Below are 13,399 nucleotides of genomic sequence, written 5' to 3'. Positions count from 1 at the left end.
TATTTTACTCCTGGGCCAGGTTTACCATTGCCCACTTATATTTTCAAGTTAATTAAACATTACTTGTTTGTATTTTTCCATGGCTTAATTGACAGAAACAATAATGTTTAAAATAACAGATTTGACTAATTATTTGTTCTAGGCCTTGGCTTACGCTATTTCTTCCACCTGGAAAATCCACCTCATTCCAACCCTGGATGTATACATTCTACCTACCCTTCACGGTTTATTTCAAATGATACCTTCTCCACCTAAATCATGTTTATTTCCTCAGAACTCCCAGCAACTCTATTTAACCCTTTAGAGTTCACATTATATATAAGTCCATGATAAACGGTAGCTATCATTATTATTAGACACTGGATCTTTCCAGTTCTATAAATGTTCTCATTCTCTCCTGTCTTCCCTTGCCTGCTCCAATGGATGGATTTAGCTCAAACTACATATTTAGTATTGTGATATTAATTTTATTGTCTTTTAAAATAAATGTTTCAAGTTTTCATTTTTAATACCAACTGGTTAAAATAATATTTTTATTCTAAAGTTTCAGATTGTTGAACACAGCAGAAAATGATTTAAGATGTCTCTTTGGAACTCATAAACATATGCAACTTTAAAAACTGAGAGTTAAACCTGAAACATGCTGGTGAGAGTAACATGGATGCTATCATATTAAAGGCCTTTGGAGGCAAGCGAGCATAGTTTACACGCCATCAGACCTATTTATAGAGCTGACTCCTTTCTGCAATGTCAACTGTAACCTTATACTTATTTTAAGCCTCAGTGTCTCAAGTATCAGCCTCTACTAGTCGTACAGTTCTCTCTTATTTGATATCAGAGAGCCCAATGGAGCCTTCTGAAGAACCTAGTCAGATTAGCAAAGATAACTTTTTAGAAGTTCCTAATGTACCTGATTCTCTTTCTGAAGATGAAGAAGTTAAAGCTACCTTCAGACCTGGCTTCTCCCCTCAACCTAGCAGACGAGGTTCTGATTCATCTGAAGACAGTTACCTGGACAATCCACCTTCAGGTGCAAGAAGAGTTTCATTTGCTGACAACTTTGGGTTCAATCTTGTGTCTGTTAAAGAATTTGATTCCTGGGAATTTCCGAGTGGTTCAACCGATTTTGACTTAATGAAGGACATTTTCCACACAGAAGAATATGTTTTATCTCCACAATTTGACTTGCCTTCTTCAAAAGAAGACCTTATGCAACAACTTCAAGTACAGAAAGCAATACTGGAATCAACTGAGTATCTTCATGGATCTACAAGTATGAAGGGCATTATTCGAGTTTTGAATATTTCTTTTGAGAAGTTAGTATATGTGAGAATGTCCTTAGATGACTGGCAGACATATTATGACATATTAGCAGAATATGTCCCAAATTCATGTGATGGTGAAACTGACCAATTCTCCTTTAAAATTTTATTGGTTCCTCCTTATCAAAAAGATGGCAGTAAAGTTGAGTTTTGTATACGTTATGAAACTTCTGTTGGTACATTTTGGTCAAATAATAATGGCACAAATTATATACTGGTTTGTCAAAAGAAAGAGCAAGAGCTGGAGCCTGGAAAACTACAGGAAGAAGTTCCTAACAGACAAATAAAAGGCTGCTTAAAGGTAAAATCAAGGTGAGGATATATCTTACATTCCTTACTTTTTTATAATCTTAAGGTTATTTAAGGTCATTCTTTATTTCACTGGTTGTAAGAAACAGCCATTCTGTTTAAAAATATATTTTTGTTATGTATAAAACAATGGTGCTAGGCTTTAATAAGGTCAGTGCTATTCAAATAAAAGCACTGTGTTATCTATCCTCCAAATGTAAGGAAAATATGGGTATAATGTAACAGATGGCAGGGGGACTGCAATGTGTATGTTGCCTACCTAGCGAGTTATAAATTGCTTAAATGCAAACCACAGAATCTAGATTCTTAACATATAAAACTATTTATTTTGTCATTTAATGTATATTTATTTTCAGTGGTTTTTAAATACTTTTGCCGTACTTCAAAACATTTCTGATTAACATAAAACTGTATTTCAGTATGTATCTAGTGCTCAGAAATTCACAGACTTCCCCCCAAAGCTGTAACGAACTTTTTAACGACTGGTTGAGTCATACAGGGATGTTTGGATGTTTAAGTTAAATCGGAAGAGCTATGACTCTAATGATAAGCTAAGAGAAAGACAGAAGTATATGAGTGATGGATGAATTACACATAAAAGTTTATAATTATAACCAAATGTAACATTATAGAACACAAAGTAGTATAATTTAGTAAAAGTAAATGGAGCAGAATAAAAAAATGACCCAAATAGAAATAAGGATATTAGCTTTATAGATTAGAGATTTGGGATATGACCCCTCATTAGTAACCTTGCTCTCTTGTTAATGTAAAAAATAAAGAAAACTGAGTCTTCAATTCTATCTCTCGTAGAGTTGGCTAATTTCCATGACAGTCGGCGAGTAGATAAAACATCCAAGAGGAGACGGATGTCTCCTGTTCCTCCGAATCCACATGCTCTACCAGCCACAGGCAAATGTTTGATTATCCTCTGGATGGTCCACCATAACTGTCACTGGACCCAAGGATTCTAGTAACTGCACCAGAAATAGTGTAAGATGATGAAAAGGGAACTGTATTAAGAATCAAGACACCCAGATTCCAAGTGGAATTAAATAAAAACATAAAGAATTACATTGGGAAGGGTCTAACCTCTTATGCTTTAATGCCTTGATCTCTTATACAGCAATAAATAATAACTACTAAATGTGTTATTCTAATGCATTAATGAACTAAATATAATGTAGGTGAAGCAATTCAATCATATAAAATATTTCTGTTTTCATTATCCTTTAAAGCCATTTGAAAGATTGGTTTATCTGACTTTGTGAGATATGCTACATTTCTTAGTCCAAACAAAAGTTTCTCAGGTTTTAACTGATACTATTGAGAGATAATATAATCATAATCTCTATGTGCTAAAGTAATAGTTTATTAGTTTATGAAATTATTCAGCAACATGTTAGCTATATAGATAAAATAAGTTCAACACTATTTAATAAACTATTTATATACATAAACATACACATATTAAATACTTTACAAATAAGATCATCATCTGTGAATATCTAATATACATGCTGCAAGTTGCCCTATATATTAGAGAAAAGTGAAACTTAAAAAAGGCATAGCCTTATTGTCAAAGACCTCATAAAAGAAGCAGCGTTTAACTCTGGATTTTTCTGCAAGTTAAGAAATACAGCTTTAAAATTACAAGCATTACATGCTGAACTATGGTAAAGATAGAGGATTCCTTTGATAGAGCAAACTTGACTTGATAGCAAGAACAAAAAAGGATAACTGCTAGGCCTAATCTATCCCAGTCATGATATTATTGAAACTTCTCCTAGTCTAAGATATGTATAACTGGATATATATCAATACCCACATTTGTATTCAGAACAGTAACCATTGGATTCATGGCGGACACCATTCAAGTTTTAATATTGCTTTGGGGAAAAACTTGAGAAGAGCTAAACCACAAAATGGTCTAAAGGCCTGTAAAGTTTCCTAATGAGTTATAAAAATGGAAAAAATCTCTCTCCTTCAAAACCACAAATACATTTTCTGCACTTCTATAACTTAAAAATGACCAACATAATTCAAACCACATTTTGAAAACAAGCATTTGCCTCTGGAGGAGGCCTTTTGTGCTGAATTTCAGTCCAACGTGAATTTTTACATCTGATTTATATACCACTCAAAATGGAGTGTATAAAGGAAATCCTGACAGATCCTTAGAACAGCATGTGCCTTAATAGAATATTTATACAGCTTTTCCATGATATAATTTATATGCAATGGGGTTTCAAATATTCCTAAAACTCACACAAGAGAGCATTATCAAATTTCTAAATGAATATTGCAGTTGGATTTCATTGTGAAGAATTTGGTTAGGGAAAAACAGCACACCTTATTAGTGTTCTTTTACAAAATGTGTACTTGGCTAAAGCAAAAATGGACTAATACTTGTTTGATCAAAAAAGTTATAGCTTCTAAAATATCTTCCTCCCATCAAAAGTTACAGAATCTAAATGGGTCTGTTTTGAGCATTTCCACACTTCCTATGTAACTTAATTTGGAGGTCACTTCTTTGAGAAGGTAAATGCAGAAGAGAAATGTATGTGAATTTTTACTTCACACGTGCAAGTAGATTAATAGTAGTGTGTAACAAAAGTCAGAGTTAAACTGAAAATAAGTCTGTCTTAATGTAGAGAGTAACAACTAACTTGAATTCCTCTTGATACCAAAGTTAATTTGCTATCAGGGTCTCAGAGATTGTATCTTCTAGAAGTGTCAATAATCCCTTCTAATAAGTACAGAATGAACTGTGGGAACACACTGAGTGAGGTAGGATTTCTGTTATGTTTTCTCCACGGAGATTTTTTTCAGGTCAGAGTTTGCAAACCTCCACATCGATGTGGTTGTCTCTTTTCTTTGATTCTTATTAATCTATCCACTTTGGACAGAAAGAAATATCTAGAGGGAGAGGGAAACAGTTTGTAACGCATAGGCATATGACTGAGAGTGACCCAAAGGTATTTAATTGCACTGAAAGGCACGCATCATGAAATACTTGGTAAGTGTCACCACATATGTGGCACTGGTGTATGTGTTAGCAAACAAACTAAGCAGATTTCTGATCTACATCTCAGGGCCATTATTTCAAAATAAACGACCAGGGGCTTCCCTGGTGGCGCAGTGGTTGGGAGTCCGCCTGCCGATGCAGGGGACACGGGTTCGTGCCCCGGTCCGGGGGGAATCCCACATGCCGCGGAGCGGCTGGGCCGGTGAGCCATGGCCGCTGAGCCTGCGCGTCTGGAGCCTGTGCTCCGCGACGGGACAGGCCACAGCAGTGAGAGGCCTGCGTACCGGAAAAAAAAAAAAAAAAAAAAGACCAAAAGAATTAAATGACATTGATATAAATAATATTAAATGTACATAGATAAATAAACTAAAAATAGCATGCATAAGTAGTATAACTTCAAAGTTAAAATTTGGGGCTTCAGAATTAAACATGTCTGGGTTTGAGTCCAAGATGCACCACATGCTAGCTGTGTGACTTTATGCAAGTTAAACTTGGTACCCCTTCTGTTAATTGTGAATAACAATAGTACTATCTCATAGACATTGTTAGAGATTTCCATAAAATAATACATATAAAGTTTTGGCATAGTGTCTGGAACATAGTAAGTTATCAGTAAATAATAAATCCTGCAAAAAGACAAGGCTAACTCTAGCTTTAGGTGGATCTGAAAAACCCTAGAAAAGCCCAAACTGCCCAAAAGTTCCTTTTCTCTTTCCTCTCATGGGTTCTAAATTTTTACCTTTAGAGAGCCATTTCTTTGTCTTTTGCAGGCTTTTAATCAACAAGGGAAACTCATTGAATTCTAAATTTTCTTGAGATGTAGTCACCTGATATCTAGAACATCTTAAAGTTGGAAGAGATCTTAATGACTATTAAAATTTCCATGTTTAATAGATGAAAAAATGGAGGACCAGATCAAAAGGGTTAAAAAAGGCATTGGTTATGGCATTGAACAGACACACATATTAATCCCAGGTAATATACATTTAACTATGTGGCCATGGACATATTACTTTACGTCTCACAGCCTCAGTTTATTCATCTGTAAATAGGGGTAATAGTGCCTGCCTAATGTTGTGATGATTAAGCTAAAATAAAATGAGATTATATTTTAAAAACTTCTAGTAAAGTGTTGGGCACCTATAAAGTAGTCATTAAAACCCAAATATAATTGCCGTCATTATTACCAAATTGTGTTCACCTAACTAATTTCTTGGTTCTTGGACTTGTGTTTTTTCTCCTGACATCATAGTCTTCCTTGTTCAGGTTTCAAAATTCATTCCACAGGTGTTTATTAAGGGCCTGTGTGTCAGGTACTGTGTTGTTAGGCATATGGCTGGAAACATGACCCCGTGAAGACCAGAGGCCCCAAGGGAACAGGCCTCACAGGGGCAGAGAGCAGTTGGGGTGAGGGGGGAAGAACACCAAAACAAAGCTCAGATTCTCTGGGTATACCAGGGAAGCCATGGATGAAAAAGAACTATTTACATTACATTTCAGGTGTTCTCGGATCTGTGATCTATAACTGATCTTGTGTTCTGGACAGCAGACTGACCTTTTCAGCATCTCTTTTTTCCTCCCAACAGCTGCTAAATGTTCCTAACCATTGGGTACACAGACTGACTTCATATGGTTTTGTATTTTGTTAAGTGAAACCAATTTATTATTTTAAGTAATGAAATGGCATGATATAGGTGTTGGATGGTATTTATAACTTGGCCAAGTGAATGCAAATAAATGCCCAAAAGATTTCAATGCCAAAGGAAAAAAACTGACCAGTCTTCAATTTTTGTCCTTGAGGAACAGAACCAGGTACATTCAAGAATGGGAAAGAGAGAGATACTTTCTAAAGCATGACTTTAAGATTAGAGAGAGTTTATCTTTCAGGGTGGGAAAATCATTAAAATGAAGCCAAGAAAAGCACTGGAAAATGGTGCCTAAGATATGGTCCTGTTGCATGTTCCAGTCAGAGCTTTAGGATTGTGAGACTTCCTTAATTTTCACTTACAGTATAACCTGGGGTCCTGGAAGTAGTGCAAAGTGTCAATAGCCCCATGAGGCCTTTAGGACTTAATGTATTCCATAACTAACCTGTTCTGAGCACACGCTAATTGTGGAAGCCGGGTCTGTTTAAGGGAGGGACCTCTGGCAGGGCCATATGGAAACCCAGAACACAGCTGCACAGGACCCATCAGGAGGACTGTTTGGAAGCTGCCAGATGGTTGACAGCAAGGAACCAGCTAGTTTAGAGTTTCCTTGGAGATCTACCAGGGCTTTGTGGCTTCCTGGTCTTGTGGGAAATCCATACCCCTACAAGCCTAGACTTTCCCTAGAGTAGTTCTGAATCTTTTCTGAGAGAAGAGGAAGAAGAGGGTCTCACCACTCAGGGTTTCTCTCAAGCCCTAGCGGAAGGGAATCACTACGGATGCCAGGCCTCACATGGATCCTCTGGGATCTCTACGAGCCTAACTTCCCACCTGAAGCCCATCTGCAGCCTGTAAAAATGGAGCAGGGACCAAGAACTCTGAGCCAATAACGCTCCAGGCAAAAGATGACTGTGAAGTGGGACACTTCAGTTTTTCAGCTTCTTCCAATTCTGCTCACTGTGACTCTTGTCCTTGTTCCAAGGTTTTACCCCAGCACCCCAACAGGAATAGTATAAGAGAAGTTACCTCAGGGGCAGTCACCTGAAGTGGGCCTGATTGTCTACTGCATTGTCAGACTTAAAAGATCATACATATATAAGTGTGTGTGTGTGTGTGTGTGTGTTTATATGTGTAAGCACATATTTATATAATACACACACACATAGAAATTCCTTTCCTTAAATGCAGACCTCTAGGCTGGCAGGGACTATCACTATCTTACACCCAATTAAAGTCAGCTGCACAAATGGGCTTTGAGTTTGGATTGAGACAGTGGAAATGGATAATTTTAGAGCAGGGAGCACTATGGTGTACAAGGCAGATTTGAATACAGAGTTTTGGTAGGAGACCCACAGAAGCAGGAGGACCCTGGGGGTCTGGAGTGTGTGTGTGTATTTGGGAGGGAAGGAGGATTCCAAAAACAACAAGGCATATTGGAAACAGCATGGGCTTTAAAGTAGGGCAGATTTGGGCTTTCATTCTAACTAATTAGTAGCTGTATGAACTTGGATAAATTACGCTTTGTATCCATTTTATTCAGGTATAAAATAGGGATAATAATCTCCACTTGGAAGAGTTGCTATGACAAATACATTAGCTAACATATATAAACATCTATCCCAGTTGCTGACACTTAGTAGATACTCAAAATGGCATTGGTGATAAATTCCATATTTTAAAATCTTGTACATGGCTAGTCTTATGCCCAGGATTAATGGAGAGATGATTTTTCCCCTCAGTATCATTCCTGCTGCCTGGATCCAGGTTAGTACAAATACATAGTTTCAAAATTATGGGTTCAATAAGCTTTTGGGCACTAACCAGGGAAGCTAATATTTTATGGCATTGCTACTATGGGGAAAAATGATTCCTAAATTCCAGCAACTTCTGGGTTACAAAAAAATTTTGGAACATCGACTGGATTTTTTAGGTATTTTTTTAATGAAGTACAACATGTTTTTTCTTATGGTAGTTCTTCTTAAGATGGTTCTTTTGGAGTAAAAAACTGAGTTGGCTATACACAGTTTCACCTTATCATCCCTGTATACATATGAATAGAAATTGAATTTTTTTATTATATCTCTATTGGAGTATAATTGCTGTACAATGTTGTGTTAGTTGCTGCTGTATAACAAAGTAAATCAGCTATAAGTATACATATATCCCCATATCCCCTCCGTCTTGAGCCTCCCTCCCACCCTCCATACCCCACCCCTCTAGGTTGTCACAAAGCATTGAGCTGATCTCCCTGTGCCATGCAGCAACTTCCCACTAGCCATCCATTTTACATTTGGTAGTGCATATATGTCAATGCTACACTCTTACTCAGTCTCAGCTTCCCCTTCCCCTTCTGTGTCCTCAAGTCCGTTCTCTACGTCTGTGTCTTTATTCCTGCCCTGCCCCTAGGTTCATCAGTACTGATTTTTTAGATTCCATATATGTGTGTTAGCATATGGTATTTGTTTTTTTCTTTCTGACTTACTTCACTCTGTATGACAGACTCTAGGTCCATCTACCTCATTACAAATAACTCAGTTAATGAAACTGGATTTGATATAATTATTTCCTCTAAGAAGATCTATTATACACCATTGAATTTTGGTCATTTCTCTGCTTTTGAAGCATTTTCTGTACCCCACCACCACTATATAAAAAGAAAAAGCTCCTCAGGGCATAACTCTCCAATCTCTTCTGGTTTTTATTCTGCTTCCCTAATAGCTTTACTTGGGTAACTGGCATGGTAGTGTTATTATCTATTATATAAATAATAACTGGTTTTTAACCTCAGTTTATAACCTCAGTCATACTATCCTGCTGTTTAGAGATTTTATGACAAATAGAAATAGATTGCTAAATTGGACTGTTATACAGCATTGTTTAGTGACAGAGACCAATTGTACATTAAACAAACCTGCTTTAGGAAATTTTACTGTTCCCTCCCCCTCTAGTTATTCTGAAAATGGTCTGTCTGTGCTGTACATCAGTGTTATTCAAGTCACAACTACAAATGGGATTCTAATATCATAAGACAATGATTGTCCTGGGTGTGGTTGTAGATTTGAATTTCATTCACCCCTTTTGAAGTCTGCAGTAGTAAAAAAGATCAAAATATCCCCCAAATTTAAATCTGTAAAGCATTCCAAATTGTAGATGCTTTTCCTAATTATGTGAAACAGATTTTATACCCATTCAACACTGATGGTACTCTGCTTGTTTTACAGAATTAAACCATGATACAACGCTAACCTATTGACTCTAAAGCTGTGATAAAAACCCTAAGCTGATTTTCATTCTTAAAAATTACTCTGGATGTATTCACACAATTACAAATTACATAGAACTGCTCAGGTAACTTTCAGCTTCATAAGCCACATATGATATAAAGCTGAGTATTTTCACATTTTACTAATATCTCCTTCTGAGGATTAATGTTTATAAATAATTTTATAATAATATATTGTTACAACTTAAATCTCTTGAGTATTTGCCAATGGAAAAATCTCACCGAATTTTAAAATCACATTCAGGCACAAGCAGAAGAAAATATGATCTTCACATATAATCTTGAGTCAGTGTATAAGACTACTGTGCTTAGTGTAAATAAAGTTATAATCATTTTTTTCCAATGCTAATACAGCACTTGATTTCTGAAGAGTCTTCCTTGAATTGTATTGTAGAAGAGACCATCTAATTCTATCCTTTGCTTTCAGGCAGAATTATTCTGAAAACTACCCAAGCCAAATGCTTATAATATTCTCTTTTTAAACATCTCCTGGGAAGACTGTGTTCTTTAGTAAAGTATTCGATCAGGAAATTCTATGTTTTTCATGTAGCCATTCATGTTGTTATATACCTTTAATCTTGTCATTTGTTTACTTCGATTCTCAACTGAATTAAATGTTGGAGTTCCTATACTTATACTTTAAAATTAAAGTATTTAATTTCTATTTTCCATGTCAAATAAGCTCAACAACATTAGATTTCCCCCCTGAGTTCCTAATGATCAAACTAATAAACTAGTTTGTAGTATTTCAATGCAAAAGTCAGAGAAGAAAAAAATCATCACCAACCAGTGAATGATAGCACTGTTACAAGGACTGTGTGCTGCCGCAACCAAGGTATCAGGGCAGCTGGATAGGTTAATAGGCTAGCTAAGAAGCTTTCCCAATCCTGCCCTCTTGAGCTCTGAATCCTGAGTATTGGACTCCTGTGAGAGTCAGAGAAGGGAAAGAGGCTTTATTTTACTAAATCACAAAATTAGAAGTACTTCAGAAGACCATGTCATTTATTTCTCAATCCTACCTAAAAAGATAGCTGCATTAGAATTGTTGAAACTCTCTTAGACAAATAATGACTAATTTTGAATAATGGCTACACCCTTTTCTAGAAAGCTCATTTTTAATACAATTTCATTCAATAATATAATTTTGTAAGTACATTGAAAAGAAATTTTGAATAGATTTGTAAAAACCAACTGTAACACTGACCAGCTGAAATTTAAACTGTTGTAAGTGTACCTTTTTGTAGAAAGATTAATACTGTGTTCACAAGCAGAAGTCATTTGAATATATGTTAAAATTATTGATTCTGTGTGTATGTGTCTATGTGTGTGTACAGTTTTAACTAAAAGGCATTGTTTGAAGCAATGAATGTGTACAGAGGACTGGTACAGTCAATCGAGCTGATAATTTATTTAGTAAATTGAACATAGGGAGCAGTATAAGTAATATTGCCCACCTCCATTCAAGTTATCCTTGATGCACTGCTTTTTTGTGTGGAAAGCACACATGCATATGTATATATGAGCTTTTCGCTTTTCACAAAGATAGTTCATAATTTTCTAGTATTTTATATTGTTTGTATTAGTAATACCTCATTCAAAGTTACCTTTGGCAAACCAAGTTAAGCTTTAGACAATGGCAGTTATGTGAATATTCAAGGCACTTGTTTACAAATCTCATAAAACTCGTGTAGTTCACCAGGGCTACTCCTACTGTCGATTTATCCATGTTACGGAACTTGCTTTTGCCCTTTCATAGCTTCACTATACTGCCTTAAAATTACCAGCGTTTCTGGGAATATTTTCCCATGGAGTAGCTACTCCTATGATGCAAAATAAAACAACTTTCCTTAAATGAAAGGGTTGCTGTTTGCCATGTTTGCATCTGATGCAATTTATAAGCAAAGAAATTAACATTCAGTGAAACTTACTGTTTATCAGATATTTTTATTTGGAAGAAGAGGACTTTTGTCATATGTCCCTCTATATCTGTTTAGTCAGAATTCTTCCAATGGTGGCCTTTCAAATGGTGGCCTTTTCCTGCACTTTTAAAAACTTTTATGTGTGTGCCATCCTCTCAAATGGATTGCAAGATCCTTGAGGTCAGCAGTGGTATATTAGTTTAAGCATTATTCCCCACTGTGACTAACAAAGGGTTTTGTGTGGAAAAGCTCTGAAAAAATATTGATTAAACCTGATAACCATAGAGCCTGGTAAAATCCTAAAGTATTCATTCTGAATACTTAAAGAATGAATTATGCTTTTTATAATTTTAATGATGAGTGCTTTTATTGTTTCCACAATCTTTAAAAATCAGGGTCCTACTTGTCATCTCCATCTGGATATCCATGTGGCAAATTAATCCCCTTACGTCCCAAACCAAAGTTACATTTCCCTTTCAATCCTAATCCTTCTTCCTCTATCCTGTACTTCGTTTAAAGTCATAATTATCATTCCAGTCATGCAAATAAGAAACGTCAACATAAGAACTGATTTCCCTTTTGCCAACTCCTATTAATTCTACACTCATATTCGATTCCATTGCCACATAAGTAATGATTGTTCATTTGAATAAAAATAAACATTGTTTCTGGGGCTTCCCTGCTGGCGCAGTGGTTAAGAATCCACCTGCCAATGCAGGGGACATGGGTTCGAGCCCTGGTCCAGGAAGATCCCACATGCCACAGAGCAACTGAGCCCTTGTGCCACAACTACTGAGCCTGCGTTCCAGAGCCCTCGAGCCACAACTACTGAGCCCGCATGCCACAACTATTGAAGCCCGCATGCCTAGAGCCCATGTCCTGCAACAAGAGAAGCCACCACAATAAGAAGTCCATGCACCGCAACGAGGAGTAGCCCCTGCTCGCTGCAACTAGAGAAAGCCCGCACGTAGCAAGGAAGACCCAACGCAGCCAAAAATAAATTAATTAATTAAATAAATTAATTAAAAAAACACATTATTTTAAAAATAAAGAACAGAGTATACAAAAAACATACACATTATAAAAACAACAGCTAAGAGGGAAATTTATTTCTTCAGTAACCACATATTTGTTGTCTAAATTGACTCAAAATTAAATAGAGAATTGAACATATTAACCATATTAACATCTTGTAGTAGTCTAAATTTACTTGCAGTTACCAGGGTATCAAAGAAAGATCAAATTGAGAAATAAGTTAATATAGTTGACACTTTATTTAGTCTTTCCTTCTTTCCTGTCTTCTAATGAGCTGATTCATTGAGTCAGTACAATGTTACTATTCTGTAATATCAAGTAATCTTAACATCCCAAATAAAAGAAATACTCATTGGTCAGCTTTTGGCTTCCTTCATATCACAATCCAGACTAGTGGGACAAGAGAAAAATCCAACAGGCTGAATAATAAAAGACCAAAGGCAGATATTGAATGTCCACTGATCAGAATTGAGTCATTCATTCTTTCTCTTTGCCAGGGCCAGGACCAGGGCCAGTACTCATGTTAGTTCTGCTGCCGCTGCTTGTGGCACTCACTGATTCTGACACCTGTGGATTCTGGGTCTGGCTGTTGTTCTGTCTGCTTTTCTTTACCTTAATGACTTCCTTTGACTGGGCCTTTTGCCTCTACCAGATTCCTCCCCTGTACCTAAACCTAAACACCTAAACCACGTCCTCTCTGTCTTGAGATTGCAGATTCTTGGCCTTTGCTTATATGAAACCATAAAAACAAAAACAATTAAAGAGAAAAAATGCAGTGCATGTAAATGTTTAACCTTAAAACCTACAAAAAGGTAGTATGATGAATCTGCTACATTCTGTTGAGTACTTTTTTAAAA

General features: G+C 36.3%; 1 protein-coding gene across 1 annotated transcript in view; it reads left to right on the top strand.

The window, feature by feature from the left end:
• Positions 1-846: 846 nt before the first annotated feature.
• Positions 847-13,399, top strand: part of PPP1R3A (protein phosphatase 1 regulatory subunit 3A) — a gene marked incomplete at both ends in the record, with an annotated part of 36,255 nt that continues 23,702 nt past the window's right edge. The window contains one exon of the mRNA XM_082846296.1: positions 847-1,634. Coding sequence (XP_082702422.1) covers positions 847-1,634 — 788 coding nt within the window. The remainder of the gene's footprint in view (positions 1,635-13,399) is intronic.

The sequence above is a fragment of the Leucopleurus acutus genome (genome assembly GCF_964270905.1).
Source record: "Leucopleurus acutus genome assembly, chromosome: 9".
In the NCBI taxonomy this organism is placed as follows: Eukaryota; Metazoa; Chordata; class Mammalia; order Artiodactyla; family Delphinidae; genus Leucopleurus; species Leucopleurus acutus.
Note: the sequence above shows the minus strand (reverse complement) of the source record. Positions and strands in the feature narration are given on the sequence as shown.